Source organism: Microcebus murinus, chromosome 7 (assembly GCF_040939455.1).
Source record: "Microcebus murinus isolate Inina chromosome 7, M.murinus_Inina_mat1.0, whole genome shotgun sequence".
NCBI lineage: Eukaryota > Metazoa > Chordata > Mammalia > Primates > Cheirogaleidae > Microcebus > Microcebus murinus.
Window position 1 is genome coordinate 3,009,342 of NC_134110.1, and position 27,938 is coordinate 3,037,279.

General features: G+C 41.4%; 1 protein-coding gene across 3 annotated transcripts in view; it reads right to left on the bottom strand.

Annotated features, from left to right (window-relative positions):
• The window catches only part of SH3GL3 (SH3 domain containing GRB2 like 3, endophilin A3), a 176,228-nt gene that overhangs the window by 118,706 nt on the left and 29,584 nt on the right, over nucleotides 1-27,938 (bottom strand). For 2 of the 3 annotated variants that reach the window (XM_076004700.1, XM_076004703.1), the window contains exon 1: nucleotides 10,168-10,400. The exons of the other annotated variant lie outside the window; for it this stretch is intronic. In XM_076004700.1, coding sequence (XP_075860815.1) covers nucleotides 10,168-10,212 — 45 coding nt within the window. In that variant the 5' untranslated portion in view covers nucleotides 10,213-10,400. Of the gene's footprint in view, nucleotides 1-10,167; nucleotides 10,401-27,938 lie in introns of those variants that run through there. 3 annotated transcript variants of the gene reach the window in all.

Sequence of the window (27,938 nt, forward strand, 5' to 3'; positions counted from 1 at the left end):
TGAGCATGACAGAATGAGGTACCTTCCTTATCTGGGCATGGTCCGCTCAGTTGGCTGCATGTGACTCAAACCCAGCTTCTTGTTTTTGCTCAAAATTGGCCATTTATCATATTCCTAAAGTAAGTTTCAGTTTGCTTACATACTGTCAGGTTGCAGCGCATTATGTAGATACTCAAATACTGAGACACCTAATGGCCTCCTGCTGATTTAATTTAACATCATGGAGGCCAGAAGATAGATAGTTGGACAAAATTTTTCAAGTGCTGAAAGAAAAGAACCATCAACCCAGAATCCTAGATCCAAAATATAAATATCCTTCAAGAATGACAGAGATATCAAGATATTCTCAGGTGAAGGAAAACTAAAAGAATTTGTCAGCAGCAGACCCATCCTAAAAGAATGGCTAAAGAAGGTTCTCTAAACAGAAAGGAAACAATTTTAAAAAAAAGAACCACAACGTTTGGGGGATGGTCACTCTTGAAGCTGTGACTCGAGGGGCGGGGGTGTATGGGCAATATACGTAACCTTAACATTTGCACCCCAGTAATATGCTGAAATTTTTAAAAAATGGAAAAAATAGAAATAAATAAATAGGAACCTTGGAACATCAGAAAGGAGGGAAGAACAACACATTAAGCAAAAATATGGGTAAACAAAATAGACTCCTTCTCTTAAGTATTCTAAATTATGTTTGAGTGTTAAAGCACAAATTTTAACACTGTCTGATGTGTTTCTAAGTGTATACAGAGGAAATACCTAATACAATTATATTATAAATGGGGAAGGGCAGTGGGAGATACAGGGAGGTAAGTTTTCTACACTTCACCTGAACTGGTAAGATGCTGGCACCGGTAGGTTTTATATATGTGTGCAATGTAATTCCTAGAACATCCACTACAAATGCTGTACAAAGAGATACACTCAAAAACACTACATACAAATCAAGATAGAATTCTAAAAAAATTCACCTAACACACAGGTAGGCAGGGGAAAAAGAAAAGAAACAAATAACAGAGCCAACAAACAAAATAAAAACAAAGCAAAAAATAAAATGACAACCTTTAGCCCTAACATATTAATATAAATAATTACATTAAATGTAAATGGTCTAAATACATCAATCAGAAGACAGACTGGTAGAGTGGATTAAAAAGCATGACCTAACCACAGACTGTCTATAAGAAACACAACTTCAAATATAGCAATATAGGAAGGTTGAAAATAAAAGGATGAAAAAATATAAATCATGCAAACTTTAATCAAAAGAAAGCAGAATTGGCTATATTAATATCCAATAAAGTAGACTTCAGAAGACAGAAAATTACCAGAGACAGAGAGAAACATTATATAAGAGTAAATGCATCAAGTAGACATACCAATCCCAAACAGGAGAGTTGCAAGTTATGCATAGCAAAACTGATAGTCAAAGCAGAAACAGACAAATCCACAATTATAGTTGGAGACTTCTCTCAATAATTAGCAGGACTAGACAGAAAATCAGTAAGGATACAGAAGAACTCAATAACACGATTAACCAACAGAAGCTAATCAACACTGAGATGATTTATTTAGAACACTCCATCCAACAACAGAGATACACATTTTTTTTGAAGTACCCACAGAACATATACCAAGATAGACCATATCCTGGGCCATAAAATAAACCTCTTAAAAACTTAAAAGAATTGAGTATGTTTGATAATGACAATGAAATCAAACTAGAAATCAATAACAGAAAAAATTGGGAACACTTGAAAACTAAAAAATACACTTCTAAATAATCCATGGATCAAAGGGAAAGTCTCATGGGAAGTAAAAAATATAATACATTGAATAAAAACTAAAATATAACATATCAAAATTAGTGAGACCGGGCTGGAACGGTGCTGAGAGGGAAATATGTAGCACTAACTTTGTACATTGGAAAAGAGAAAAGGTCTCGAACCAATAATCTGATTTCCTTGAAGAACCTAGGGGAAAAAAATAAAATAAACCCAAGCAAGTGAACAGAAATAACAAAGGGTAAAAATCAATGAAATTAAAAACAGCAAAACAATAGAGAAAATAAAACAGAGCTGGTTGTTTGAGAAGATCAATAAAACTGATAAACCTCTAGCAAGATTGGCAAAGAAAAAGGGAGAAAACACAAATTACCAATATTAGGAATGAAAGATGAGATATTGCTACACACTACACACCATGCAGATATCAAAAAGATAATAAGGGAAAAATAGGAAAAATAACACTCCATGCATAAATTCAGTCACTTAATTGAAATGAACCAAATTCCTTGAAAAACAAAAACTAACAAAACTCACTCAATATGAAAGAGATAATTTGAATAATGCTAGCACCATTAAGGACATTAAATGTGTAATTTCAGGCTAGGCACGGTGGCTCATGCCTATAATCTCAACAGTCCCGGAGTCCAAGGCAGGAGGATCACTTCAGGACAGGAGTTCAAAACAAGCCTGGGTAACATAGCAAGACCTTGTCTCAAAAAAAAAAAAAAAAAAAAAGGGAAGGGAGGGAGGAAGGGAGGGAGGGAGGGAGGGAGGAAGGGAGGAAGGGAGGAAGGGAGGAAGGAAGGAAGGAAGGAAGGAAAATTAGCCAGGCATGGTGTTGTGTGCCTGTAGTCCCAGCTGATCACTTGAGCCCAGGAGTTTGAGGTTGCAGTGAGCTATGGTGGATGCCATGCACTCTAGCCTGGGAGACAGAGCAAGACTGTGTCTCAAAAAAACAAAACAAAACAAAATAGTTTTGGGTTTAGACATCTTAAGTTTGAGATCTTTGTAAATATCCAAGGAGAGAGATGATATAGGCATTAAGATTTATGAGTCTGTATCCAGGAGGAGCATCTAAGCTAGAAATATAATGTAAATATATTGTAAATATATAATGTAAATATATGTAAATCTGAGCAGCTGGGTAAGATAATTGGAGAGAGTGCAAGGTTTTGAACAAGATGTTTCTGCAAAAGCACCACTGGTCAATGAATCTGCTGTCAGGTTTTGAGTGTCCCTCAGTGCCAGGAGGGACCTGTTCCAGTTAGTTCCAGTGTTGTCCCACACTGGGGGAAAGCAATTATCAGCTGGAAGTCAGTATCAAGACCCTTTTATTCACATTTGAGCAACAAGAAGGCCAGAAGGAGAAGCTCTTGGGCTTGGTCTACCTGGATTTCACTATTAAATTGGAATTTCACCTATTCCGTAGGCACTGGCTGTCATTTCAAGATGCTGGGCCAACATCATTCTGCCAGGAGTTGCATTTCTGCAGAGATTTGACAGACAACAGGTACACATTTTTAAAAAGGAAAACACAAAATAAAACCAACAAGAATATGACAAATCTAGTCTGTACAAGGGTTCTGAACTAAAAGCCAAGTCTAGGGGCAGTGAACTCAACCAATCATAAGACCAATGGGGAGCCGGGTGAGACCTGCTGCAGCCAGTGGACCGACCTCCATGGCTGGGTTGCAATAACACAAAGTGCTGCCGACTCTGTGAAAGGGACCACAAGCACAATCTGAACAAAAAGTTGTGTTAGGGATACGGCCAAAGTTACCCACTATGTGGACTAAAGGATTTCTTTAAGGTCAAGTTCCCTCAAGTGACCCATAGCAGTTACTGACTGTGAAATTTTAATTACAGCATTAACCTGTCAAAGGAAAAAGGTAAGCATTAAGAGGGATAAGAGTCTCATTATGACATGTAATATCCTTCTTGTGGTCTTGGAAAAAGCTGCCCGTAACACGAAGTCAGTGATCTTGCAGTTTGAATGCCCCTGGCTATGGCATTTGGCAATTTAGTGAACTTTTTGTGTGGCCTATATATCAGGCACCAGGCTTGTCCCTTGAAATTAATATTACGTTGTTTAGTTCTAGCTTATAAGGCTTTAGGAAAGAGCAGTTTCCATTTTTACTAATTATGTGGTAGAAAATTGCATTAAAGAAACCTAGAAGAATTTAGCATATCTACAGGTAGATAATAAAACTTGAAAACAATGCACAGGGCTACAGTCTAATAACAGGTACACCATAGTCATCCAGCCTTTTATCAAAGTTAATCAGAATAAAATAAATTTAATTTTATCAGATTGTGCCTGAGTATTTACATAGGTGTAGCAAGAGTAGTTACTGAAACTCAGATTAGACTTTTTTTTTAACTTTTGAGGCTAGAAAGCCAAATCAAGGCAGGCTTCAGAATTTATCAGCAGCACCTATAAACAATTTTAAATATGATATTTCATCAAACCTTGGTAACAACAGTTTTTATTGCGTCCTGTTTTAAAGAAAATATATTTTTATTGAACTTATATATTTAATAATTAACTATATTGTCATAAAGTGAAAAATATTCATGAATAGTTTTTTAATTTTGGATGGAACAGATAGAAAAAGCAAATATTTTAATACTTTTCACAAGAGCATGTTACCAAATTGCTGTAAAATACATGTATCTAAAAAGAATAGCTTCCTTAAATCTGGACAATAAAACCGTAAAGAATGAGCAATATTTTAAATAAAAGTCATAAAAATCATAATCTGTTATCAGTTTAGTCCCATGTAATTAATTCTTTTTCTGTTTGATCTCTGTTAGCAGTATCATGAATACACCAGTTTTTGTATTAAGAGTTTTGGAAATTTTTACTTAGTCCATTGATTTTTAAGTTAATTGATTAATGTGTAAGTTAACTGATTTAAGTTAATTGATTTTTAACCTCCATCTGTATCTACAGCTGCTCCCCATCACTCGCATCACTGTCTGAGCTCTGCCTCCTCTCAGATCAGCAGTAGCATTAGATTCCCAGAGGAGCACGGACCCTACTGTAAACTGCACATGTGAGGGATGCACGCTCCTTATGAGGACCTGATGCCTGATGATCTGAGGTGGAGCTGAGGTGCAGCTGAGGCTCCCTAGTGCTAGGGAGCGGCTGCAAATACAGATTATCATTAGCAGACAGGTTTGGCTCCACAGTAAATGTAATGGGCTTGAATCATCCCCCTGCCACCCTCCCCCCTAGTCCATGGAAAAGCTGTCTTCCATGAAACTGGTCCCTGGTGCCAAAAAGGCTGGGGACTGCTGCTTTACGAGACCCATCTTTCATAAACCCTCCACAACTCGCTTAGACTTTCCATTATTTTCTTAAACCCCCAGTCTTTGTCCTACAATGGAAACGGTCCAGGAGAGAAGAAATCTAGTACAGAAGAGATGCAAAAACAGGAGCAAAGCCCCTGAGAAGATGCGAGGAGATGGGGTTGGGAGCACAATGCAGCGACTAGCCAGGTGTGCTGTGTCCATGGTTAGTTACACTACAGAAGCAGAGAAGCACCTACACACGAGCTGATGGGCCCCTCTGGACTTCTGATTTGTGGTTCATAAGGAAGAAGGAACATGGACATGGATGACAAGATATGACTCAGATATCAGATTCACTAGGGCAGACGCAAGTCGTCCAGCCTGAAAGAGCAGCAGCCTCTACCGCTGATGGATGGTTTAAGCAGGCTTAACACTTGACAGCACCAGTGTTTGAGAAAGATTTACTCAGTGCTGGGGAAAGACATCACCACCCAAAGGATTACAAAGAAAGTCAGAAGAAATATCGTCGGGCTCAGGAAGGTCACTGGCTGCTGGTGCCGTGTGCAGTAAAAACATGTAGAGATGACCCTGGGACTTGCAAAAGAAGAGCCCATGGCAAAGGCGTTTCAAGGAAGAACTGGTATATTTAGAATTGGAACAATGCCTCCCTGATCTCATCCCTAGTACTTCCCCCAGACCCTCCCCCACAACTCAACACTTTTCCCAAGTTTCTATTGAAAAGTACAATCTAACTATCCCCATTTTGCTGATATAGAATCTCTAGAATATGTTCACCTATTATTTAGTCAAATAAAGGAGTCAGTTCTGTTTACTGACAGTTTTATTTTCCAGGCAAAGCATACCAATAATAGCTTCCCCAAATACACAAGACACCCCCATACATACTTAACTTTGGGAAATACAATTGACATTCAATGTGTTAATAAAGCTGAAAAATTAAACTGAAGCAACAGGGGGAAAAAAATCCCTGCTTTCAAATGCATTTTTAAATCAAATTCCAAGTGATACCCTGAGTTAAATCTACTTTATAGAACAAAAAGTCATCAGTGGTAAGAAATGTTTGGATTATATTGTACCCTCCAGATAGTTTTAAAAATTCAAAATCAATTTGAACATCTACCCTAGCACCCTGACTCTAAACACATGCACACATACACATATAGATGTATGGATTAATTTATCAAGCAATATATGTGGAAAAGAGCAAGAATGTGTTAGCTTTAACATATTTTCTGATGTCTCCCCAGAGAATCTCATAATTTTCAAAGAATATCCTTCTCTGAAGCATTTACCCATAAATGACCAGCCTGTAGTCAGTGATTACACAAATATGCGCAGGCCCCTTCTGCCTACTTGTTTTTCTGGTTAATGCATTACTAAAGATAGGGAGGAAAGTGAGTAAAAAAGCTGTGCTAGAGGCTCCCCTTCCCTAGTGTGTTGCTGGGTCACATGACAGAGGTTAAAGGGCACTGCTACATAAGGGCAAAAAGAAGTAAATTTAACATGGAACCCACCAGGGTGTCATCACTAGGTGGTGAGTCTCAGAGAAAGAAGACAAAGGGGTCAGATGAACTGGTCCCCAGACTTTTACGGGATATAGAACAAGGCTCCTGGAGGGGAGGGCAGTCCAGAAACGGAAAGAATGTGGCAGCTGTTGGTACAGTTCCCAGGTCAGAGCACACACAGGTGTGGCCTGAGCCTCCCTCAGCAACAATAAATTGCTGTCAAGAAAAATTACTATGAAATAAGCATAATGAATACCAATCAGTGAGTGGTACCACTGATGTAATCATTGTAAGCTATATTTTTATTGGTCAGGCACCGCAATTTAACAGGAAACCACAATGCCATCTCTAAGCTATTTGTATTTATTTCTAATAGCTCAAGCTGTATCCCTACCAAAAAGGGTAAACAGCTGCTCTATTATAATAAAATATCTTGGCAAGAGAAAAAAAGTATTTAATTACAAACAATGGAAATGGGTCCTAGTCCCAAATGCTGAAGCAAAGAATTATATTTTGTCATTAGCTCAACTTATATTCTTTTCATTTTAGTTTATTTCTTCCTCTTTTCTGTTGGTCTCCAAGTGCCGCCAAAATGATACATAATCCCTGGGGTTTACAGTTCTTCATTCTCTGTAAGGTAAGGAGATTTTTTTTTCCCTCAAAGATAGGCAAAGTATCAGAAATGAAGGAGTAGTTAACTAGGCTATAAGTAATTTTACCTTGCCTGTCATGAGAAAAATAGTATCAGTTTGCCATGGTCCTGGTTCCTTTATCTGTAAAAGATCCACTTCATCATCTTTGTCTTTCTCTGAAATGCTTTAAGTGAATTACTTAAGAATTCCAGAACTGGGATGTATATAGGTATATATAGATACACACACATACACACACACATATACACATATATAGTCTATGTACTTTGTTGAGATATAGTTCACATACCATACAATTCACCCATCAGAGTCTACAATCCAATGGCATTTAGTATATTCACAGTGTTGTGCAACCATCACCACAATCAATTTCATAAGAGAGACACAGCTTTTAAACCCTCTACTTCATCATACAGAGAGAAAACCAAAGTCCAGATGGGTTAAGTCATGGTAGGTCACAGAGCTGATCACTGGCCGAGCCAGGCCTAGAGCCCTGGGAATTATTTCTGGCTCCCAGTGATGATTATCACTGACATCATCTCAGGCTCCCTTTCCCTGCCCTTGGGAAAATTCTATATGAATTAAAACCCACTGTTAAAATGCTTTCTGAGAAGAACATCTGGCATTTTTATTACTGTTCTCCCTCTTATTATATTAAACCAGGTCTGATTTCTCCACCAAATCGGTTGTATTGCAAGATTTCTTAGAAGGACTTCTAGAACAGATTAAAAATGTATCTGTTGGGCACTTTAACCACGAAGGTGGCTAGGAAGCCCAGAGAGAATCTGTGATGCCTTTCCTTTCAGATAAAGTCACAAATGATTTTAGCCCGTGAAAATAAAAGGCTAAATTATTATCTGCTCATTTCATTTTTAACGGACTGATTATGGATAGTTAAACCAAACTACCTATCATTAGAAAAATATTTCTTCAATGCCAATAACTTGGGAGGATTTCAACCATTCACTCTGGTTAGTGGTCAGAAATCAACTTCAATCGTCCAAGGGCTTATGTCTTGGTGATCTCTGAGATTTCCTCCTATGAAGTCTGTATCCAATAAAAATTTTGTTTTCAGAAGAGGAGGTTTGTTCCCAGCCAATGCTAGAAAAGTCAGTGTAACAAGCACAGCCAGCGATCTCTCTGGCGCTGCCCTGCCCACAGCAGCACTCAACCTTCTGGCTGCCCCAGGGAGCGGAGAGCACTCCTCAGTACTCAGCCCACAGGAGCACTTGTTGATTGCTCCTGCACTTACATCCTCTTTCCATGATAATCTCTCTCCTGTATTCTACTAGTTCTTTCTTTCCTGTGTTGCTCCACACCAAAATTTCATTTATTCAATAAATATGCATTGCGCAGTCGGTCAGTCACTGCTCAAGTACTGAGGTAAACATTGTCCCTAAATATGAGTGCTCCCTAGAGTCTGTCTTTAGCCTACTGTGCATTTTCTCATTTCTGTCTGCACTTACATTTTTTTTTTCATGGAACATCACAGAACTGAATGCACTTACATTTTAAAATCTCCATTTAGTCTGGAAATGCCCCCGAATCAGCAGCTCCACAGTCTTGGCCTCACCCACTGAAGCCCAGGTTAGGATATGCACCTGACCCCAGGCCAGTGACATCAATATCCCAAAGACCCCTCAAAGTGTTCCCGGGACAGCGCTAGATACACCATCTCCACCATCACCCACTGGCCCCTCCTCCAGCGCTCCAGGTCACCCTGAATAGCACACTGTCCACCCGATGCCCCCCGCCACAAACAGCATCGCCCAGTTTCCTCATGGACGGGGTGTAAGTGAGGGGACAGCAGTGCCTGTCAGCCTGGGATTGAGGCTACAAGAAGAGAATCCTCTAATTCCTGCTGCTTTTCACAGGTCAATTTTTGGGAGAAGCAGGATGAAACATCATCATAAATGTGGAATCTGAATGAAATTTGTCCACCCTGGTTCTAGCACAATTGGCGCTGGGAAGCAGGGGGTGCAACATATGCATTGGTGCTGGTGGGGAATAGGTTTCACAGTGTGAGCTCTGCCGGAGCTGGAAGAGACTGCAATGTTGGAAAACAAATTTGCTTGTCATCAACACACACTCACATCCATTGCTTGTCTCCCTGTGTTCATGTTTTCTCTGTTCGTAACATCCTTCCCCCTTTCTTCCCGCACCCCCAACCACAATTTCTCCCCATACTTAATTCTCAGATGACACGTCTCCTCCGCGGGGAAGCTCTCCCTAATGCCCCCACGGTGCTATCCGGAATCCTCCGTGCGCGGAGGTGTGTCTGGCACCGTTTGTTTACGTGTCTGGCTCCCCGTCTCCCCACCAGGCTGTCGGAAGCCTGGAGCCAGCCCGGGCCCACACGGGAGGGAGGGCCGCGGCGGAGAGCCCCAGCCGGGTGCCAGGCGCAGTCCCCAAGTCCGTGCGGAGGCGCGCGGGCAGCGCGGCGGGCCCAGCAGGCGCCAAGTCCGCGGACTGCATCCCGGGAGGCGGTAGGATGTGCCTCCCACGAGGCGGCGCCTCCCACGAGGTGCCCCCAGCCAAAACACTGGGGGCTCGAGGGAGGCCCTGCTGGCATCGTACTCCGCAGGGTCCCCCTCCAGCGCGCGTCCGCGGCAGGCATCCAGGCCTCCGCACGCCCACTCTCCTGGTGGCCCGCCACCCTGCGCCCTGCTCAGACCCTCTCAGGTCTGCAGCGAGCGGCCCAGGGTAGATCCGGACCGGGGCGGGGAAGAAGGAGGCGCCAAGCAGCCGAGGAGCCACCAGGCGGCCCCTCACCCCGCCTCGCGCCCCCCTCGGCGGGAAGAAATGGAGCCCCGGGCAGGGCCCTGGGGACCCGAATCCCACAGGCTCGGGCGCCTGGGGGGGGGCACAGCCCCCCTGGCCCCCTCCCCGCCCCCCGCCGCGCCTCCCTACCTGGCTGGCTTTGTGGAACTGCTTCTTCAGCCCGGCCACCGACATCGCGGCCGCCACCGGCCCGGCCGGGTGGTCTCGCGGCTCTGCCGGCCCCGCGGCCGCGACGCGCGCTGAGCAGCGGGCGCCGGGCCGGTCCCCGCGGCTGGGCTCCGCCGGGCCCGCCTCCCACGGCCACGGCCACGGCCACAGCCGCTGTCACACTCGCACACACGCGCGCACGCAGATGGCAACACTGCGCGCCACAGCCCCTGCGCAGCCCATTGGCCGAGCCGCGGCGGTATGCAAATGAGGCCGCTGGGGCCGCCCACGCCTCATTGTTGCGTGGGGACCAGGAGGATCTGAGCCCCAGGACCACCCGCCTGGGAGCCGCACGCCGAGCGAGGGTGTCCTGGGGGCCTGGGAGGCGGAGTCACACAGTGCTGCTTGCTGGCGCGGGATGGCATGGGTCTAGTTTTGAGACTGTCATGGGAATGGGGAGAAGGAGCACCTCTCTGCGCTCCTGGGACATTCGCTCACGGCCAACGTCGCCTCCCTCCGCCCATTTTCCGTAGGCGTAGGTTTTGAGAAAGGGACTCTCAGAAATATGCCCAGGGGAGGAGAGATGCAACGGGACAAGCTCCTGCAGTAGGAGCAAGCGGTCTGTGGGCGGCGCGGCTTTCTTCTCTCTCCAAGCAGTACTCTGGGGCCAATCTGCTCAAACGTCGTGGTTCTCTGGGAACCCTAGAGTTGTGGAGTGATTTACTCACAAATAAGGTGCTCGCCTTCCTGCTGCGCTAAGCCCACTGTCACCTGCATAAGAGCAGCTATCTTCAAGGTACCATAAACAACGAGTTCCATACCCGGGACAATACATCAGAACAGGCTCCCTGGCTAACCCCTCCCAGGTATGTCAGTCACAGAGCTTCACTTTGCACAAGGTCCAGAGGTCAACACGCTCACAGCCAAGGTCCAGCCAGGGACATGGAGATTGCGCTGACCCTCGTGTCAAAGCTGTCCCCAGCAGGTCCAGCGTCTTCGCTGAATCTGGCCTCCAAAGGACATGAGGTCTCCCAAGACCTAGAACCCACTTTGGCAACACTTTACGCTGGAAAAAAAAAATCTTCCTCCTTCAATCTCCACCTAAAAGAAATTCCTCTTTCTGGGTCCTCACCAGGTCCCATCTGGGGTGACCAGCAGCCCCTGTCTGCCCTGGACACTTCCGGTTTACTCTTGTGCCCTGCTGTCCACTCTGCTATAGCATTTCTCCAGGACAAAAGTCAGGCAGCCTCTCCCCTGGCTGTGAGCTCCCACCCCCAGTCCGGGCTGAATCCTTGTCCCTGACATCATCCTAGTGAGGACTGGGCGGGTAACTACACCACTCTGTGCCTCATCACTTTCGACTCCAGGGTGTGGACTGGAATCAGTAGTGCTCTTTCTGACACCAGCGAAAATGCATGAACTTGGTGGAGATGGCAAGATGCGGGCAGCCCATCAGAGGGTTGGTTAGTATGACTGGTGTGAGCAGTCACACCAGTGGCCTTGACTGGCAGAGGTATGTGGTTGACACTGGCCACAGATAGATAACCAGAAGCTGTGAGAGTGATGATAGTTGGATCAGAATAGCATAGCAAAATGACCTGTCCACACAACAGTCTGAACCCCACAGGACAGAGGGCTCCACTGCAGGAAACCCACTCCCTGAGGCAGAGAGCCAGCGGGGATCCAGGACTGGGAGGGTCTCCCTTATACTGGGCTAGTCCAGGGCTACATGTGCTCTACTGCCTTCTTTCTCCATGCCCAAGAGGGGTTTAAATAGTGCAGGTTCTAAGGAACTTCCTCCTCAACCAGTCTGGCTCTGTGCCTTTTGAGAAGGGGACAGGTTTTTTAAAAATTATATAGCTATTGACATTTCTTCCAGGGTTGGTAGTATATTCAAGTTTCCTACTTCAGTTAATTTTGGTAATTTATCTCCTTCATTAATCAAGTGTAGAGCTGTAGATCCCATTCACATCATTTTAAACTTTGGAATCCTTCCTACATCTTTTTTTCTTTGTAACAGTATTTGTGATTTTTCTTAATTTTTCTGTAATTAAATTCATTCGAGGTTCACCAATTTTATTGGTCTTGTAGAATAATTTTTTAGTTTATTTATCATTGCTATAGATTTTTTTTCTCTCATTGATTTCTTTCTGTATTCTTATACATTCCTTCAGTTTTGTTCAGAAGACTATTCAGGGTTTGAGGTTACTAAGAATAGAAACTGACTCTAGTTAATGTAAGCTGGAAAAGAATGTTTGGGGAAGGATGTCACCAGTCCAGAGATTCACTGGAGGGGTGGAGAGAGCGAGGTGGGGAGAATACGCAAGAATCAGAGCCCTGAGATGGACACAGTATCCAGAAGCAGCTTGACTGGGATGCAGGGCTCGGCCACTGAACACCAGATGTGGCCACCAGAATGAAGGCTATTCTTTCAGGCACTCCCTTCAGCTGCAAAGTTCCAGTGTGCTTAAGTGCAGATGAAGTGCCCAGCCTCCAAGATTCATACCATGGTCCATTTCCCAAATATAGGAAGACACTTCAGAGGCTAAGCAGCCAAAAAAAAAAAAAATCTAAAAAACAGCAACAACAAATGTCTACTAAAGTTGATTTGGGTCTCCTTTATCTCTTTAGTTGAAGATTTAGTTTGTTTATTTTTATTCTTTCTTGTTTTATGATCAGTACATTATAAAACTATGAATGTTCCTCCTGAATGTGGCTTTGGTTTCATACCTTGTTTTCATGAGTAATATAGATCTTCTGATTATTTTCTAAATAAAGTTATAATTTTGAGTTCCTCTTTGATCCAAATGTTTCTTAGGGCAATTTTTTATAAATCTTTTCTAAAGGGTTTGACTTTTTTTATTCAACATATATTAAAATTCTATGCTTATGGTACTATTATCAAATAACATGTCTTGAAGGGTTTATGATTTTATATAGCCTGTTAAATTATATATACATATCATAGAGGTTTGAGATAATGTGCATTCTCAGTTTCTAGCATACAGTTTTTCAATTTATCTGTAACAAGAGCGTGTATTCTACCACAGCTCCTAGCTCAGAGGAAAATTTCAAGCCCATGATAGCTGGAGCCACCTTGGCGAGATCGAGGCTTTCCCTTCATATCACAATCATACCTGCAGTCACCCTGTGGTTAGGTGAGAGGCATGCAAATGTCCTGGACTATTTGGTAGAGCTGTCTACATGAGATGGAACTAGTGGGGACTGGGAAGAGCCTTGAAGCACAGACAAACATGACTTAACTAGAGGGTATGTGGCATTTGGTGGTCTTCACAGGTCAGTGACAGGAGGGACACTGTGGCTTTCTCTGGCATTCTGCCATATGGCCAATGTTTTGACAGGGTTTGAGTGTTCTCTTACGTTCTTTTTCTTACAGTCCTTGGTTCTCACCTCCCCTTTCTCTTCCCCGGTCGACAGAGTGCTACGCTTAAGCCACCTTTTGTGTCTAGTGAGCATTTGCAGACCTTGTATCTGGTTCTATAACAAGTGACTCACATCTATTTGGGGGTGGGTGGTGCACAAAAATTCCACGTATAAGATGGAGGGGAGGGAAGCATGCTGATTAATGTTTCAAAATATTATCACATCATATATCTCATAAATCAAGTCTTCTAGGCATATTCAAATGCTCTGTATCACAATACATTTCTACTCGCTTGTCAATGATCAGGAGAGGTACTGTATTCTACGCTACAGTCTCTTGCTACAATTATGATGATATCTGTTGTACCTAATATTTGAGAGTTCTGCTTTAAACATTTCAGTGCTATGTTATTCTGCTTATAGGTGTTTATGATTGTTATATGTTTCTTGTCAATTTTTCCTTATAGCTATAGAAAATAACATGTTTTGTCCTATTTATGGTTTTTTACTTTCTATTTTACTTTGTCATATAGCCATTATTTGTATACTTTTTGGTATGTGCTTCCCTGTGTCTTAACTGGTCCTTTATTTTTGACCTTTCATTTTGTTGTAGACATGTGCTCTTATAAAAAGAATAAAATTTAATTTTGATTTGGACCAAAATACGTCTTTGCTTTTTCCTAGAGAAATTTAAAGCATTTACATTTATTACAAAAAGGATATATTTGGTCTTAGCTTTTTCATTTTATGGTATGTTATTTTTTTTTCTTTTACATAGTCCTTTCTTCATCATTATTATTAATATCTATCTATTATTCAGATTTTCTTTGCTTTTTCTTTGTGTTTGCTTTTGGAAGTTATACATCCAATTTTTATTCAATGAAAAATTACCTCTGGAATCATATTTGAAACAACCACACTTAATGTTTTGATATATATTTTTATAGTCCTTTTCTTGTGCAACATTTAAACATAACAGTGTCATGACTATGCATAGTGTATTTTCTTCTTTGTTCTCTTAGTTACATGAGCATTGCCTATATTTTATGGTCTTCACACACATCATTTTCATGATAGCTTAATAAACCAATGATGAAATTATAATATTTTATCATTTCCTATGATTATACATTTAAAGGTTTTTCCACAAAAATTTTCATGATTTAAATAGTGCTGCATTAAACATCTTTGTCCCTATTAGAGTTTTCTTTCTGTATTGGGGAATAGTTCCTTAGAATGGACCCTGAGACGTAGAATCAGTGTATCAAAGGATTTAAACAATTCTAAGTGCAAATTGATATATATATTGCTATATATACGTAGTACAGTTTTAATTGTTCCCATAACACATAGTCGTTAGAGAACAATCTTGTAAAAGAAAAAAAAGTACTGGAGTGCAGAGACAAAGAAACATGGATTTGTGTCTTTCATTTCCCTCGAATTGAATTCCATGTCATCAAAAAGCCCATCAACTCTTAGCCTGATATAAACTCCAGACTGCAGTTATTGGCAGTCCTTGGGGAGCTGAGTTCAAACACTGACATCTTACATTAACCCTAAAATGTTAGTTAACCATAACCTCTCTATTTCTAGCTTTATGTCTCCCTTTTTCATGAAAAAAAAAGCTCTCACTCAGACTCCTTTCTCAGGAGGTATCCAGGTTACTCGTACATGAAAAGACAGGGTTTGGCCTGCTACAAAGCTCTTGCAAGGTGTGCCAAGTATTTAGACAAACTAGACCAAGAGGCATTCTTTCCCTCCATTTAGTATTCGCACATACCTGGCTGTAGCAGAAAGCTGAGAGCATGAATACTGGTTTGCTTTCCTTGTAACTTCATAGGCCGTTTTTCCCCCCACATCTGGGAAAGATGTGTGCCCATCAATGAGGTAACACCAGACATGATGAATCCCAGATGTTGAACATGGCAATTTGCCTTGAACTCACAAGATCACAACTGGAAGCAAATGTATAGATTTTCTTCACTTATTGTTTTACATGAAGCTGAGGGAAAATCAATTGATGAGTTAAGAGAAGGCCAGAGAGACTTTTCATTTTAAAATGTAGAGGAAAAAAATTGAAGTATTTTTATTTATTTAAAAATGATGATTAGGTAAGGGGCAGCATTTTAACAATAAATGCAAGTGTAATTAACTAGTGAATTAATGCAAATATTAGTTATCTACAATACATGACTCCATTACTCTGGACCCTACAAACATTCAGGTAGAATTCTGGGTCACACTGTAATTCTAATTAGCCTTTGTTAATCACATAGGTGCCATTTTATATTTCCACATTTTATCCCTGAGGATTTATTTTTCACTTCTAATAAATAGATGGATAAAGTTTGTGTTGGGGGTAAGGAATTAAGTCCTGTTGTCCAGATGGTTTTGTAAACCACTGCTGCCATCTTTTGGTGTTACTAAGAAGTAACAGAGGTAAACGTTTCTGAACATATTAGAACACAAGCATATCAGACTGGTTAGTTTCTTGTCATTTATTTGTACTGCTAACTTTTCGAAGAGCACACTAGAACCTTTAGTCTTGACACAGAAGCTCATTTGAATGGTGCTGAATGCAAAAACTGTTGCTACAGAAACTTGCAGTACTTATTGTAATAATCTTAATTTCCATCTCTGTGGCATTAACCAGATAGATAGAAGAACAAATAGAAAAGGGTGAAATGGCACCAAAGAAGGAATTTCAAGAAAAAGAAAAAGGCCACTGGAGCCAATGGTTACAACAGCAGCTCCTGCACCCGGTTTCATCATTTTCCATTTACTCTCCTTTACTCGCTTTGTTCTCTTCCATAGCACTTTATCCACTTGATATTTATATATGTATATTCTTAAAATTGTTTATCATCTGTCGCCTTCTACCAGGATGAATAAAAGCTCTAAGGTACTGCTGTCCAGTAAACCTTTCTGTGATGATGGAAATGTTCCAACCTGCGCTGTCCAATACCAGCAACTGCTGGCCAACGTGGCTATCGACCAGCGAAAAGTTGGCAATTGAAGCTTTTAATGTTTAATTCAACTTTAATTAATTAAAATTTAAACAGCCATGTGTGGCTAGTGGCTACTGTGTTGGACAGCACAGCTGCAGAAAGGCAAGGGACTCGTCTGCTTTATTTATTGCAGCATTCCCAATGCCAGAGAGCACTTGAAGTCTGAGAGCTGCCCAACGAACATAAATATTCATTTAATGAATAAATAAATGACCATGAAAAGGGCAGATGAGGACTTAAAGTAATGTATTAGATTTAGCAAGAAGTTGGGGGGTGATGATTAAAGAGGAGTGGTGGTAAATGTAGGTGGCATTGAAGGGCCAAGGAAACGTGAGGTGATGTTGTCATCTTGTCCCTTCAAGGGGATGTGAGCAATGGTCCTCCCAGTGTCGACCTTCCTAGAATGGTGTGAGTCATCTCTGCAGCCAGAGGGTGGACTAAGGGTTAGAATCCTGCCCTGGTGTTCAGAAGAGGAGGGAGCACAGAAAATAAGGTTTTCCCATGTGGACATCTGCCCAGGTGTGCATAGCAGCTGTCACAGAGGACAGGAATTCCCATCCGGTGTGGCCTGGTCCCTGATCTTGGGAGGGCCCCTGTTCCTTAAGTGGACTATGAGGTCGATGGCAATGGCTTCACTGGTGCCAGAGGACCCAGGGAAGCTTTGTTAAATGCATGACACATTTTCATTAGCATCATTATTATACATGGCTTGATTCCTTTTCTGGTCACCATCAGGGTTGTGTGGGAGTCTGGGGGCCTTCATTGGCCAGGGAGAGTCTTGCCCTAAACCCCATCAGTCTAGGATGCTTTATATTCCTCTGTCTGTCTCTACCCCAGCCACCACCTGGACGAATGCTCTAACTGTGCCCATTGTCCCCATTTCCCCTTGGGAAAAAATGCCAAATTCCTTTTATAAAATATGCTAAATGAATACACAGAAGACACCGACTATCAGGATTTAGAGGCAATAGCTATGGAATTATACTGCACTGAACTACTCTAAGGAAATATAGAAAGAATGACACATTTAATTTTACAAAATTGAATGCTTGCTGGGCCATTAAAATGTGTTTTCTCCACCCGTTTTTCTATAAGCCATAGAAAAGTACATCCCCAGATTGACTTGATGTGTCTTTTTTCACTGTGTCTGGTATTTCAAGAGTCTTGTGCTCTATATGCACTAATCACACAAGAAAATGTAGGCAGTGTCCATCTCCAGATTGATTTGTGTTTTGGTCAGTCCATGGCTACTATGATCACGGTCTATAGGGGGCAGTGAGGGACCTCAGAGTGAAACAGCAGAACTGAGATTCCCAGTGTTGAGTGTGTGTTTCCCCAGCTCTCTAAAGCAGACATTTACCATCTCTAATGTGCACAGGAATCCCCTAGGGAACTGGTTAGAAAGCGAGTTCTGACTGCCTGGGTACGCAGGAGGGCCCGAGGCCCGAGCCTGTGCATTTCTAGCAAGCTCGCAGGTGTGCTAGTCAGGGACCACACCTAGAGGAGCAAGGCTGTAAATGGCAGCATGCAGCTCTTCTATTTAACACGCATTCGTTACACAAGCAGTGAGCATGCACGGCCAGCGGCTCCTGGGTATTGATGAACCAACAAGATGGAAAACATCCGAGTTCCAGGTAGGTGTTTCCACTGGCCATGGGGGTATCATTTTCTCCCTTGCGGCTCAACATCTCTGCTGGTAAACTTCAGAGACCATTACATTTGTCATCACCTTGGCCCAGGTAGGATTCTCAGCCTTCTTTTGTCAGATTTTGCCCAAAGAATAGAATGTGCCCTCACCCATGAAGCAGCTGCTTCCAGGACCCGGGCCATAAAAGGCCCCTGGATATGCAAGGGACAAGAATTCACATGGCAGACCCTCCGTGCACTCTCATGGCAACTCTTTGAGATACGTACGACTGGATCAGGGTGAAGAAACAGAGCTCAGAGAGATGAAATATCACCCAACAAGAGCTGAATGACCCACCTCCCAGGCTCTGGCTGCAGAAGCCCACACATAGGCCTGGAGAGAACCACGATTTGGATACATCTGAGCAGTGGACCCCAACCTTTTTGGCACCAGGGGCTGGTTTCATGGAAGATAAATTTTCCATGGACCAGGGTGAGGTGCTGTGGGGTGTTGTGGGTTGGGGGAGGAGGATGTGGATCTCCAGTAGTGATGGGAGGCCTGTTTCCTAACAGGCCACAGAACAGTACCAGGCTATAGACCAGGGGTTAGAGAACACAGCAATTGAGTATCCCTTGCTCTAAAGTACGCTAGAGTTCATTCATTGGTTCATCCATTTAACACGCATTTATTGAACACTGGGTGTGCCCAGCCTTGTGCTGGGGGCAGGAAAGTAAAGATAAATGAGAGTTTGCCCCACAGAAGTGCACATCGAAATACGTGGGCAGGTTTCCATGGAGTGTCCCATGTGGTCTTAGGAAATTACAGAGTCTAGTGAGGGGCTGGAGTCTAGCGAGTCCCTGCCACTGACTTGTGTAGGTACTTTGCCCTGACCAGAGGGACACAAGACTGACTATTAGACTACTCATTTGCCATTACATGGTGTGTATTTGGAGACTGGATTACTTTGTGCCATAATGTGACCTTTATTTCTTTATAGTCAGTGGTGGCTTTATTCTTCTCCCTGTTAGACTGTGAGCTGGAAAAAAATGGCCTAGTAAGCACATGTTGGACCCACTGGCATTGTCCCATGCTGGTGATTTTTCCTGACCCTTGACCTTGACCCTTCCTCACACACAAGGACCCTCTGCCCACCCATAGCAGGGAACAAGAGGTGACGGAGGGCCTGCAGGGGTGCTGTCGTGCACACTCCATCACCCACCCGCCCCATGGACTGTGAACTCACTGTGATGAAGCTTCTGGAAGACGAAGTTTGCTGTGCCCGCTACTCAGTACATACACATCCCCGGCTAGTATACCTGACAGCTCAGTCTCCGCACCAAAAAAAAAAGAGACAACAATGAATGACTTAAGATCATACCCATATATTTTCAGAGAAGGAACAGACTAACTTTAAAGTTCATTTGCAAAACAGATGTAAGCTGTTAGAAATAAGGGTATTGTTTACCCCCGGGAGGGGCATTCGAGATGGGAAGGGGGCACAAGGAAGCCCCAGGTGCTGCTAATGTTTGAGTTTTCAGTCTGGGTTCATGAGAAGGTTAATTTTGTGAAAATCTGTTGAAATCTTGAAATCTGTGTACTTTTCTACATACAAAACAAAATTAAACAAAGTTCATAATTTTAAGACATTTTGACTACATACAGCAGCAATTTTTGAAACAGAAATTAAATCATAATGCTTAACTCACAATGAACAAATGCCCTGAACTTTCTCCCTTGCGGGTCCATCACTTCTGCTTGGAGAACAAAACAAATCACCATTCACCTAATCCTGGTCACCCCCGTGCATACATTTAAGGCTAAAAACTTCAAACACGGCCCTCTTCTCCTGCTTTCCATTCTTCTTTGGCCCTTCCCCCCCACACTTGTTGGATGACCTCACATGATTTTTACATAGAAAATTGAGTCCATCTGGAGTGAGCTCCCTGCAGACCCCTCATCTCCACTTGAGTATGATCCTGGGAGCCCTCATCTTTCTCTCACACTTCCTCCTGATTGTAGGAAAAGGAGCCCCATCCCTCCTCCTCTCTGCAGCTAACTTCCTCATGAGCCTGGCTCTGACGCTCACCCCCAAGAGGGGAGCATCAGGTGCCGAATGCTCCAGATCTGACCCCAGCTCATTTCCCAAGATCTTCAATCTCAGGAAAATAATTTGAGTCTCTTCCCTCCTCCTGGAGGACATTGGTAGGATTCTCTGCTGTGATCTGTGGGGTCACCTTTCATATAATCTTGACTCTGATTTTCATCTTATGTTTCCTTGATTTACCAACATGGGGTCTAATTTTAAGTGGCTTTGGAAGTTTGGATGTTCAGGCTCTTGCAGATAACTTAATGAAATGAGATGAAATACTTGAGTTTCTCTGAATACCTAGAACCTTCTTAACTCTCTAAACTAGGTATTTTGGCTCTGCAGTCTCAGAGTTGATAGCCCAGGCTTTGTCCTGTCCTTCACAAGACCCAGATAAAGTGTATAATATAGAAGAACCAGGTGCCACCCAATCTGGGTCCCAACTTGCTAAGGGGCCCTGAAGAATTCCAGTTTGTCTAAATGTCAAAGCATCAATTCCTTTAATGACACATTTTCCTTAAATTTACAGTTGTACAATCTATTCTAGTTCACATATTATAATGTAGCCCCTGTTCTCAGGGCTGCCCTTAGCCCCTATAGCACCTGTGGGATTCCATGGGCACTTAACCCAGGCAATCGAAGTATAAGCTTCTTTCTTTGACTAGATACCTTGTCCAGTGCACAACCTGCACAACTGCTCATGGCTTCCCTGTCCATTCTTTTGGAGATATTTTGGGTAACTTTTGATGTCTTTCTGCTTCCTCTACTTTTGATCATATCGATAACTATTTTTTAGCCAATCCTTCTAAGGTACTTTGACTTTATTTTTTTATATTTCTAGTACATATTTAACACATTCTTAGAACTTATATCCAAGGTATCTGATTTATCTCTTTGAAGTGTCTCGTTTCCACTTTACTGTTTAAAAATGGATTTTATAGAACTTAGTACACCATAGGGAATTATTAAGCAAATTATGGCACATGGAGGGTTTATGCCAAATTAGTGATGCCTGCCCAGATGGTTAGAATGAAAAGAGGCAAAAAGTATAACATAAGTTCATTCAGCTCCTTTGCACTTTGTTTTTAAAGATGTACAAATAAATAAATAAAAGGATTAGGGATCACAAAATACTAATTAATACATCCAACAATACTTGCTTAAATTTTAAAATTCTTTTTGTAATTTTTTTCTCTCCTCCATTCTCTTCCTAGAGCCCAGGCCCTCCAACGCTAAGATAATTGAAAAGGATGCTCACAATATAACCCAAGTCTTAGAAGAAGGCAGACACTCTCCAGGATAATAAAATACAGGAGATATGCCAATAGCTCCAGATATCTGATATGTTTTAGATAACCCACCTGGAGAACAGATGACCATAATGGCCTTTTTCCATCCCATCAGCAGGATCTGAGGCTCCCTATACACCATCTCCAGCAAGGGGTCTGGGTAAAACAGAAAAACCTCCACCAAAGCCCTAATCCACGGACTGACAATGCACACCCAAGGCCATGGCCAAGAGCAACCATTTCAGGGAGAAGGGATAAAAGGACTTCGAGCAGGAGGTGGCAAGGAAGAGACCCCAGGGGAAAGCTTTCTGCTTCTGCATTGAGCAGAGTCCTTATGGACCACTAGCAAATTTGTAAGAGATACTGAGAAGACAGATAAACATGATTGACCATAAAGGGTACCCCCAATCTAGGCATAAGTCCTGCCACTCAATTGTACTTGGGGATGAGCTGTGTAGACGAATTCCTAACCACTCCTATTTACTCCAAATGCAATCGTGCACCACATAACGATGGTTCAGTCAATGGCAGACAGCATATATGACAGCAGTACCATAAGATTATAATACCATATTTTTACTGTATCTTTTCTATGTTTAGACACACAAATGCTCACCATTGTGCTGCAATTGTCTACAGTACTCAGTACAATAATATGGTGTACAGGTTTGTAGCATAGGAGCAACAGGCTATCCCAGATAGCCTAGGTGTGTAGTGGACTACAACATGTAAGATCATGTAAGTGCACTCTATGATGGTCCCACAATGATGTTATCATGTAACGATGGGTTTCTCAGAACTATCCCCATTGTTAAGTGACACATGACTGGAGGTCGACTCTGTCACTGGAACTCTGAAGTTAAGAATTTATGGAAGCAGGTTTTCACTTATACCAGGCAGATGGAACACATAGGTATACCTCCAGCTCTTTCTAAAGCCTCACAGAAGGACACTAAAGGAATAAGAAAGAGAAGGAGAGATGGCAGACTAGATATGTCAACCAAATTTGGGAAAATGAAAAGTCGTTGAATGAATGGTACTGACTAACTGAGCTGTGAAAGCAAAAATCTGGCCCTTGCAGGGAAAGAAGCTGATAAAAAGAAACTGACCGGCAGCCCAGAAGCCGGGTACTTGCACAGGGAGAGGATACGCTGGGTCTGGCCGTACAGGGCTGACAGCAGTAATGGCTCCAGAAGGGCTATCTGTGAGGGGAAACCGTGGAACTCACAGGTTACTTGAGTGAGTTTGACTGCAGGAGATGAGTGCCAGAGTTCCTTACAGGGGTCCCCAACCTATGGTGAGTTGTACTAATTATTTCATTATATATTACAATGTAATAATATAGAAATAAAGTGCACAATAAATGCATAATCCTCAATCCATCCCCCTAGTCCCCCACCCCAGTCCATGAAAAATATTCTCCTCCATGAAAATGGTCCCTGGTGCCGAAAAGGTTGGGGACTGCTGCTTTAGAATGTTTGGCACTGAATCAGAGACAATTAACTGCTATAAAACTGAGTAAATAAAAAATAAGGCAATTATTTAAAATGGTATAATAAAGGAAGTAAAATCATAATACAATGCATGTTCTTGCTGCGAACAATATTTGCATATAATAATGATACAAAATTTTAATTTGACAAGAAATATGATGTAACTAAATTGGAAAGATGGGGAGAGGAATATATGGTAGTTTAGAAAACATAATAGGATTTCAGTCACAAGTCAATATATATAATTTCTAAAATTTAAAAAAATCATAAATAGTAATATAAGCATGTTGTGTAAAAAATGTCAAGATTTTAAAGAGTGAGAAGAACCTAAGAGTTTAAAGCATTTCTTCTGAGCAGTGGAGACGGGGAGTAGAAACTGAAGCTCAGCAGACAGAGCAGAGGACTGCTTGCTTCCCTACAAGTCACAGAGCATCATCTGACTTTTAAAATTATGCACATATATTGCTTCAGTCAGAATTAAATACTTTTTTTAAAAGGAATTTCTTGGACATTTTGAAGAATTAAGTGTGTGTGTGCACATGCATGCATGTGCTTGGTTGAAAGGAGACCAGACCACCACTTTGCTTCTCCTAATCACCAGCAGATGTGCAGATTTCTTTTGGGTATAAAAGAAGGACTGGGAGAGACCACAACATGTGGCCAGCCTCGCAGCAGACCAGTGAGACTGGTTTGGTTAACTGGCTGCTCCATCCTTCCCTCCAACTTTCAGGGTATAGCTGCCTGGTTATAGAACAGCAGTGTCTTGCTCTGTCAATGTGAATTTCATAAAATTTCAGATATCTTCCATGGCAGCTAGACATAATGGGTTTTTAGAGGTAAAAGTAGCCCCAGCACAAATGGTAACATGACCTGGAGGGGGAAAAGACTATGTAGAGACAGCAATGATATCTGTGCTAGAGGTACCGGAATTGCACCTGGTTTGCGCAGGGATGTGTCAGCTAAGGACTAGGATCGCACCTTATTTTGCAACATAAAAGATGCTTCCCCTACAAGCCTCCCAGAGCAGATTCAAGAGGAGGTGGCCCATAGAAACTATCTGGTACAACTTCCTTGTGTGGTACAACTTTTTTAACTTTTTGTCAATTTGAAAGTAGAAAGTGATAATGTTTGATTGTTTAAATTCACATTTCTTTGATTATTTGTAAAGGTAAACAAAACATCTTTTCACCATTATTATTTCTTCTTATTTTAAGTTGAGTCACTCCTAGAAGGAGGCAAATCAACGGACAACATGGAGCTGGTCTTCCACATTTGCTGGCATAGTGGCTAAGCAGGCTTCTGGGGGGCTTAATCCTTGTTTGCGTGGTATGTTTTCTCATCCTTTAGTTTCAACCCATATATGTCTTTAAAGTGTTTTATTTTAATAAAATACATTTTTATTTTAAATATAATTGACTGTTCAAAGCAAATACAATAAAAGGTATTATGGGGTTTATAACATACATAGATAACATATACTTGGGTCTTCCTTTATTTAATTCAAACTGACAATCTCTGAATTCTAGTTGGAGTGCTCAGACCATTTACATTTAATGTAAGCATTAATGTGTTGGGTTTAAATCTACCATCTTGCTATTTGTTTTCTATTTCTTCCATCTTTTCTTTGTTCCCTTTTTCTTCTTTTCCTATATTTTTTTGAGTTCATTGGTATTTTTTAGGATTCTATTTTATTTCCACTATTGGCTTATTACCATGTTTCCCTGAAAATAAGCCCTACCCATAAAAGAAGCCCCAGCAGGATGTCTAAGCATGTGTGCAATAGAAGCCCTACCCTGAAAATAAGACCTAGTGATGGGCATGGCTATGCAGCACATCTGTACAACCCATGCATTTCATTGCAGAGTGGTAAAGAAGACAAGCAGCCCTTCTCATCTGCCCCATCATGACAGCTACTATCTCAGAGGTGATGGGAAAGGTGCGGGCAGCTCCACCAACAAGGTCGGCTTCCCCTATCAGGTCCCGGCCATCCTGTGCGTGCTACAAGCTGAGGCTTTGAGGGGAAAGTCTCCTCAGTGAAGTGAGGAGCCCGAGGCTCCACTTTAGGTATTGTGTGTCCCCAGGGAGAAGAAGGAAAGCTGTGGCTGCCACTTTACTATGATGATGTTCCAGAAGAAGATGACTTAACTATATTTGAATAAATGTAGATTTTTGTAGCATACTTAAAAAAATAACATATCCCCTGAAAATAAGCCCTAGGGTGTCTTCTTGAGGAAAAATAAATATAAGACCCTGTCTTATTTTCAGGAAAACAGTAACTATAGCTCTTTTGTTTTGTTTTGTTTTGTTTTAGTAGCTGCTTTAGGTTTACAATATTCATTTCTAATTTGACAGTCTACCTACAAATATTATACTATTTCTCATATTATGTATGAAGCTTACAACAGTGTACTTCTATTTTCCCTTCCTATCCTTTGTGTTATTATACTTCTTACCTCTACATATGGAAAAGTTCTCATTCCATATTTATTTTCAAAAGATATTTTCACTAGGTATAAAATTCAAGGCTGACAGATTTCTTTAACAACTTTAAAGATATAATTCCGTTTTCTTCTTGCTTGCATATTTTCTCACTAGTAGTCTACAACCTTTCTTCTTTTCTCTTCATTCCCTTGTAGGTAATGTTCTTTTAATTTCTGGCAGTCTCTTGGATATTTTTTCTCTTTATCCCTCATTTTCAACAATTTGACTTTGACTTTCCTCAATATGGTTTTCTTTATCCTGCTTGGGATTATTTGAGTGTATTAGCTAGCTCAGGATGCTAAGACAAAATACCATAGATTGGTAGCTTAAAAAAAAAATTTATTTCTCACTGTTCTGGAGGTTGGGAAGTTCAAGATCAAGGTGCTAGCAGATTCGGTTCCCGGTGAGGGCTCTCTTCCTCACTTGTAGACTGCCAATTTCTTGCTTGTCCTCATATGGTAAAAAAGAATGGGGATGAGGGAGAAAGAGAGGGAGACAGGAGAGGGGAGAGGACAGAGGAGAAAGGAGAAGGGAGAACACTCTGGTATCTCTTCCTTTTCTTTTAAGGGCACTAACCTCATCAGGAGGGCCCCACCCTCAAGACCTCATCTAAACCTAATTATCTCCCAAAGGCCCCACCTCCAAACACCATCACATTGGGGGTTAGGGCTTCAACACATGAATTTGGGGAGGACACATTTAGTTTATAACCCTGAGCTTCTTGGATGTGTGAGTTTATATTTTCTAATAATTTTGGAAAACTTTGGCCATTATTGCTTTAAGTATTTTTATTGCTCTCTCTCTTTCTGGAATTCCAACTACACCATGCTCATAGGCCTTTTCTCAATACAACCCTGTCAGCCTTCTAACTAGAGTGATTTCTTCTTAGAATCATTTACTGAGTTTTCTGCACTATTATTTCTCAATATTGAGGTGAGTTTTCCTTCTCCAGTTTTCTTTTCTTTTCTTTTTTCCAAAATAGTTTAATGAGAAGCCAAGAGAGACTGCATTAGGAACTGGAAGCCAGACAATAATTTTAAATCAGAAGTTACCACCTTTTATTTCAGATTTTTTTTAAAATGTATATATTCTATTATTTAATGCATAGACTTCTATGATTTACATTCTCATTGCCATTGTCCATTTATTTATGTAAAATTATGATCTTTGTTCCATTAAAATTTTTTGTGTTTAATTCCACTCTGATATTCACATCCCTGGTCCTTTCTTAAATGCCTGATATATTTTCCCATCCTTTTATTAATCATTTCATAACACATACCTTAAGTTGTCTCTTACCTATCACACAAAATTGAATTTGATGTATTTAACCCATATTTTGATAAAGGAGTGTAACATTTAGTTTTACATTTAAACTTATTACAACTGGCATATTTGGTTCTAACTTTACCTGTCTTGTTCATGCTTTTTGTCTGTTAAGCTTCCTCATTCTTTCTTGGGATGCTCATTTCCTGCAAGTCCCATGTTTTCCCTCTTTCTTCTCTGGCTGTTCCTTCTTTGCCTTATTCCCAGGCATCTCTTCCTCCATCCACTTACCAAATGTAGGGATTTCTCATGATTCTTCCTCAGCTCTTTTCTCTTCACTCTATATTTTTATTCTTCAGGACCATCTCATCTATTCCTTGGACCTTAATTTTAATTTTATTTTTATTTTTTATTTTTATTTTATTGCTATTTACATACATAATTTTTATTTACATAATTTTTACTACATACTGTTCACTCCCAAATCTATACATCTATTTGATATCACAGGCAAGTGCCTTAACATCTCTTGTTCCCAGTTTCTTCATCTGTAAATTGGAGGGACTATTTCAGAGGGACATTGTAAGAATTAAGAGGATTAATAAAAATATTTAAACTCATGTCTGGCTCTTAATACATACTACATAAGTGTTAACCATGATTAATAGTTATTGTTGTTGTTGTTGTCATGGCCCTGAGTGTCCTCCTGAGATATAATTTACATGGGCAAGGGTGCTATATATCACTGATTGGACGTTTCATAAGCACCGCAAACTCAACATGTCTGTTAATGACCTCATCATCCTCTCTCCCAAACTTGGTTCTGTTTCAATAAATGTCACCTTGACTTCCCCAAATAAAAAGGCATAACTAGAGTAAGTCTGCCCTTGTTTTTACACTTCCACGTATGTTTGCATACATGTACACATGCACACACATAAATGTATATGAATAGTGGGTAGTTTTCATACATACAGATTGGATGAGAGGCCTCAAATTGTGGGAACGGCATTAGAAAGTAAGGAAGAAGCATGTTCAGGAAATGGAAAATAGTTCAGAGGGAGAGAGAGCTGAAGAGAGAAGGTTTAGGACTAGGTTGAGGAATTACAATTTCAGTCC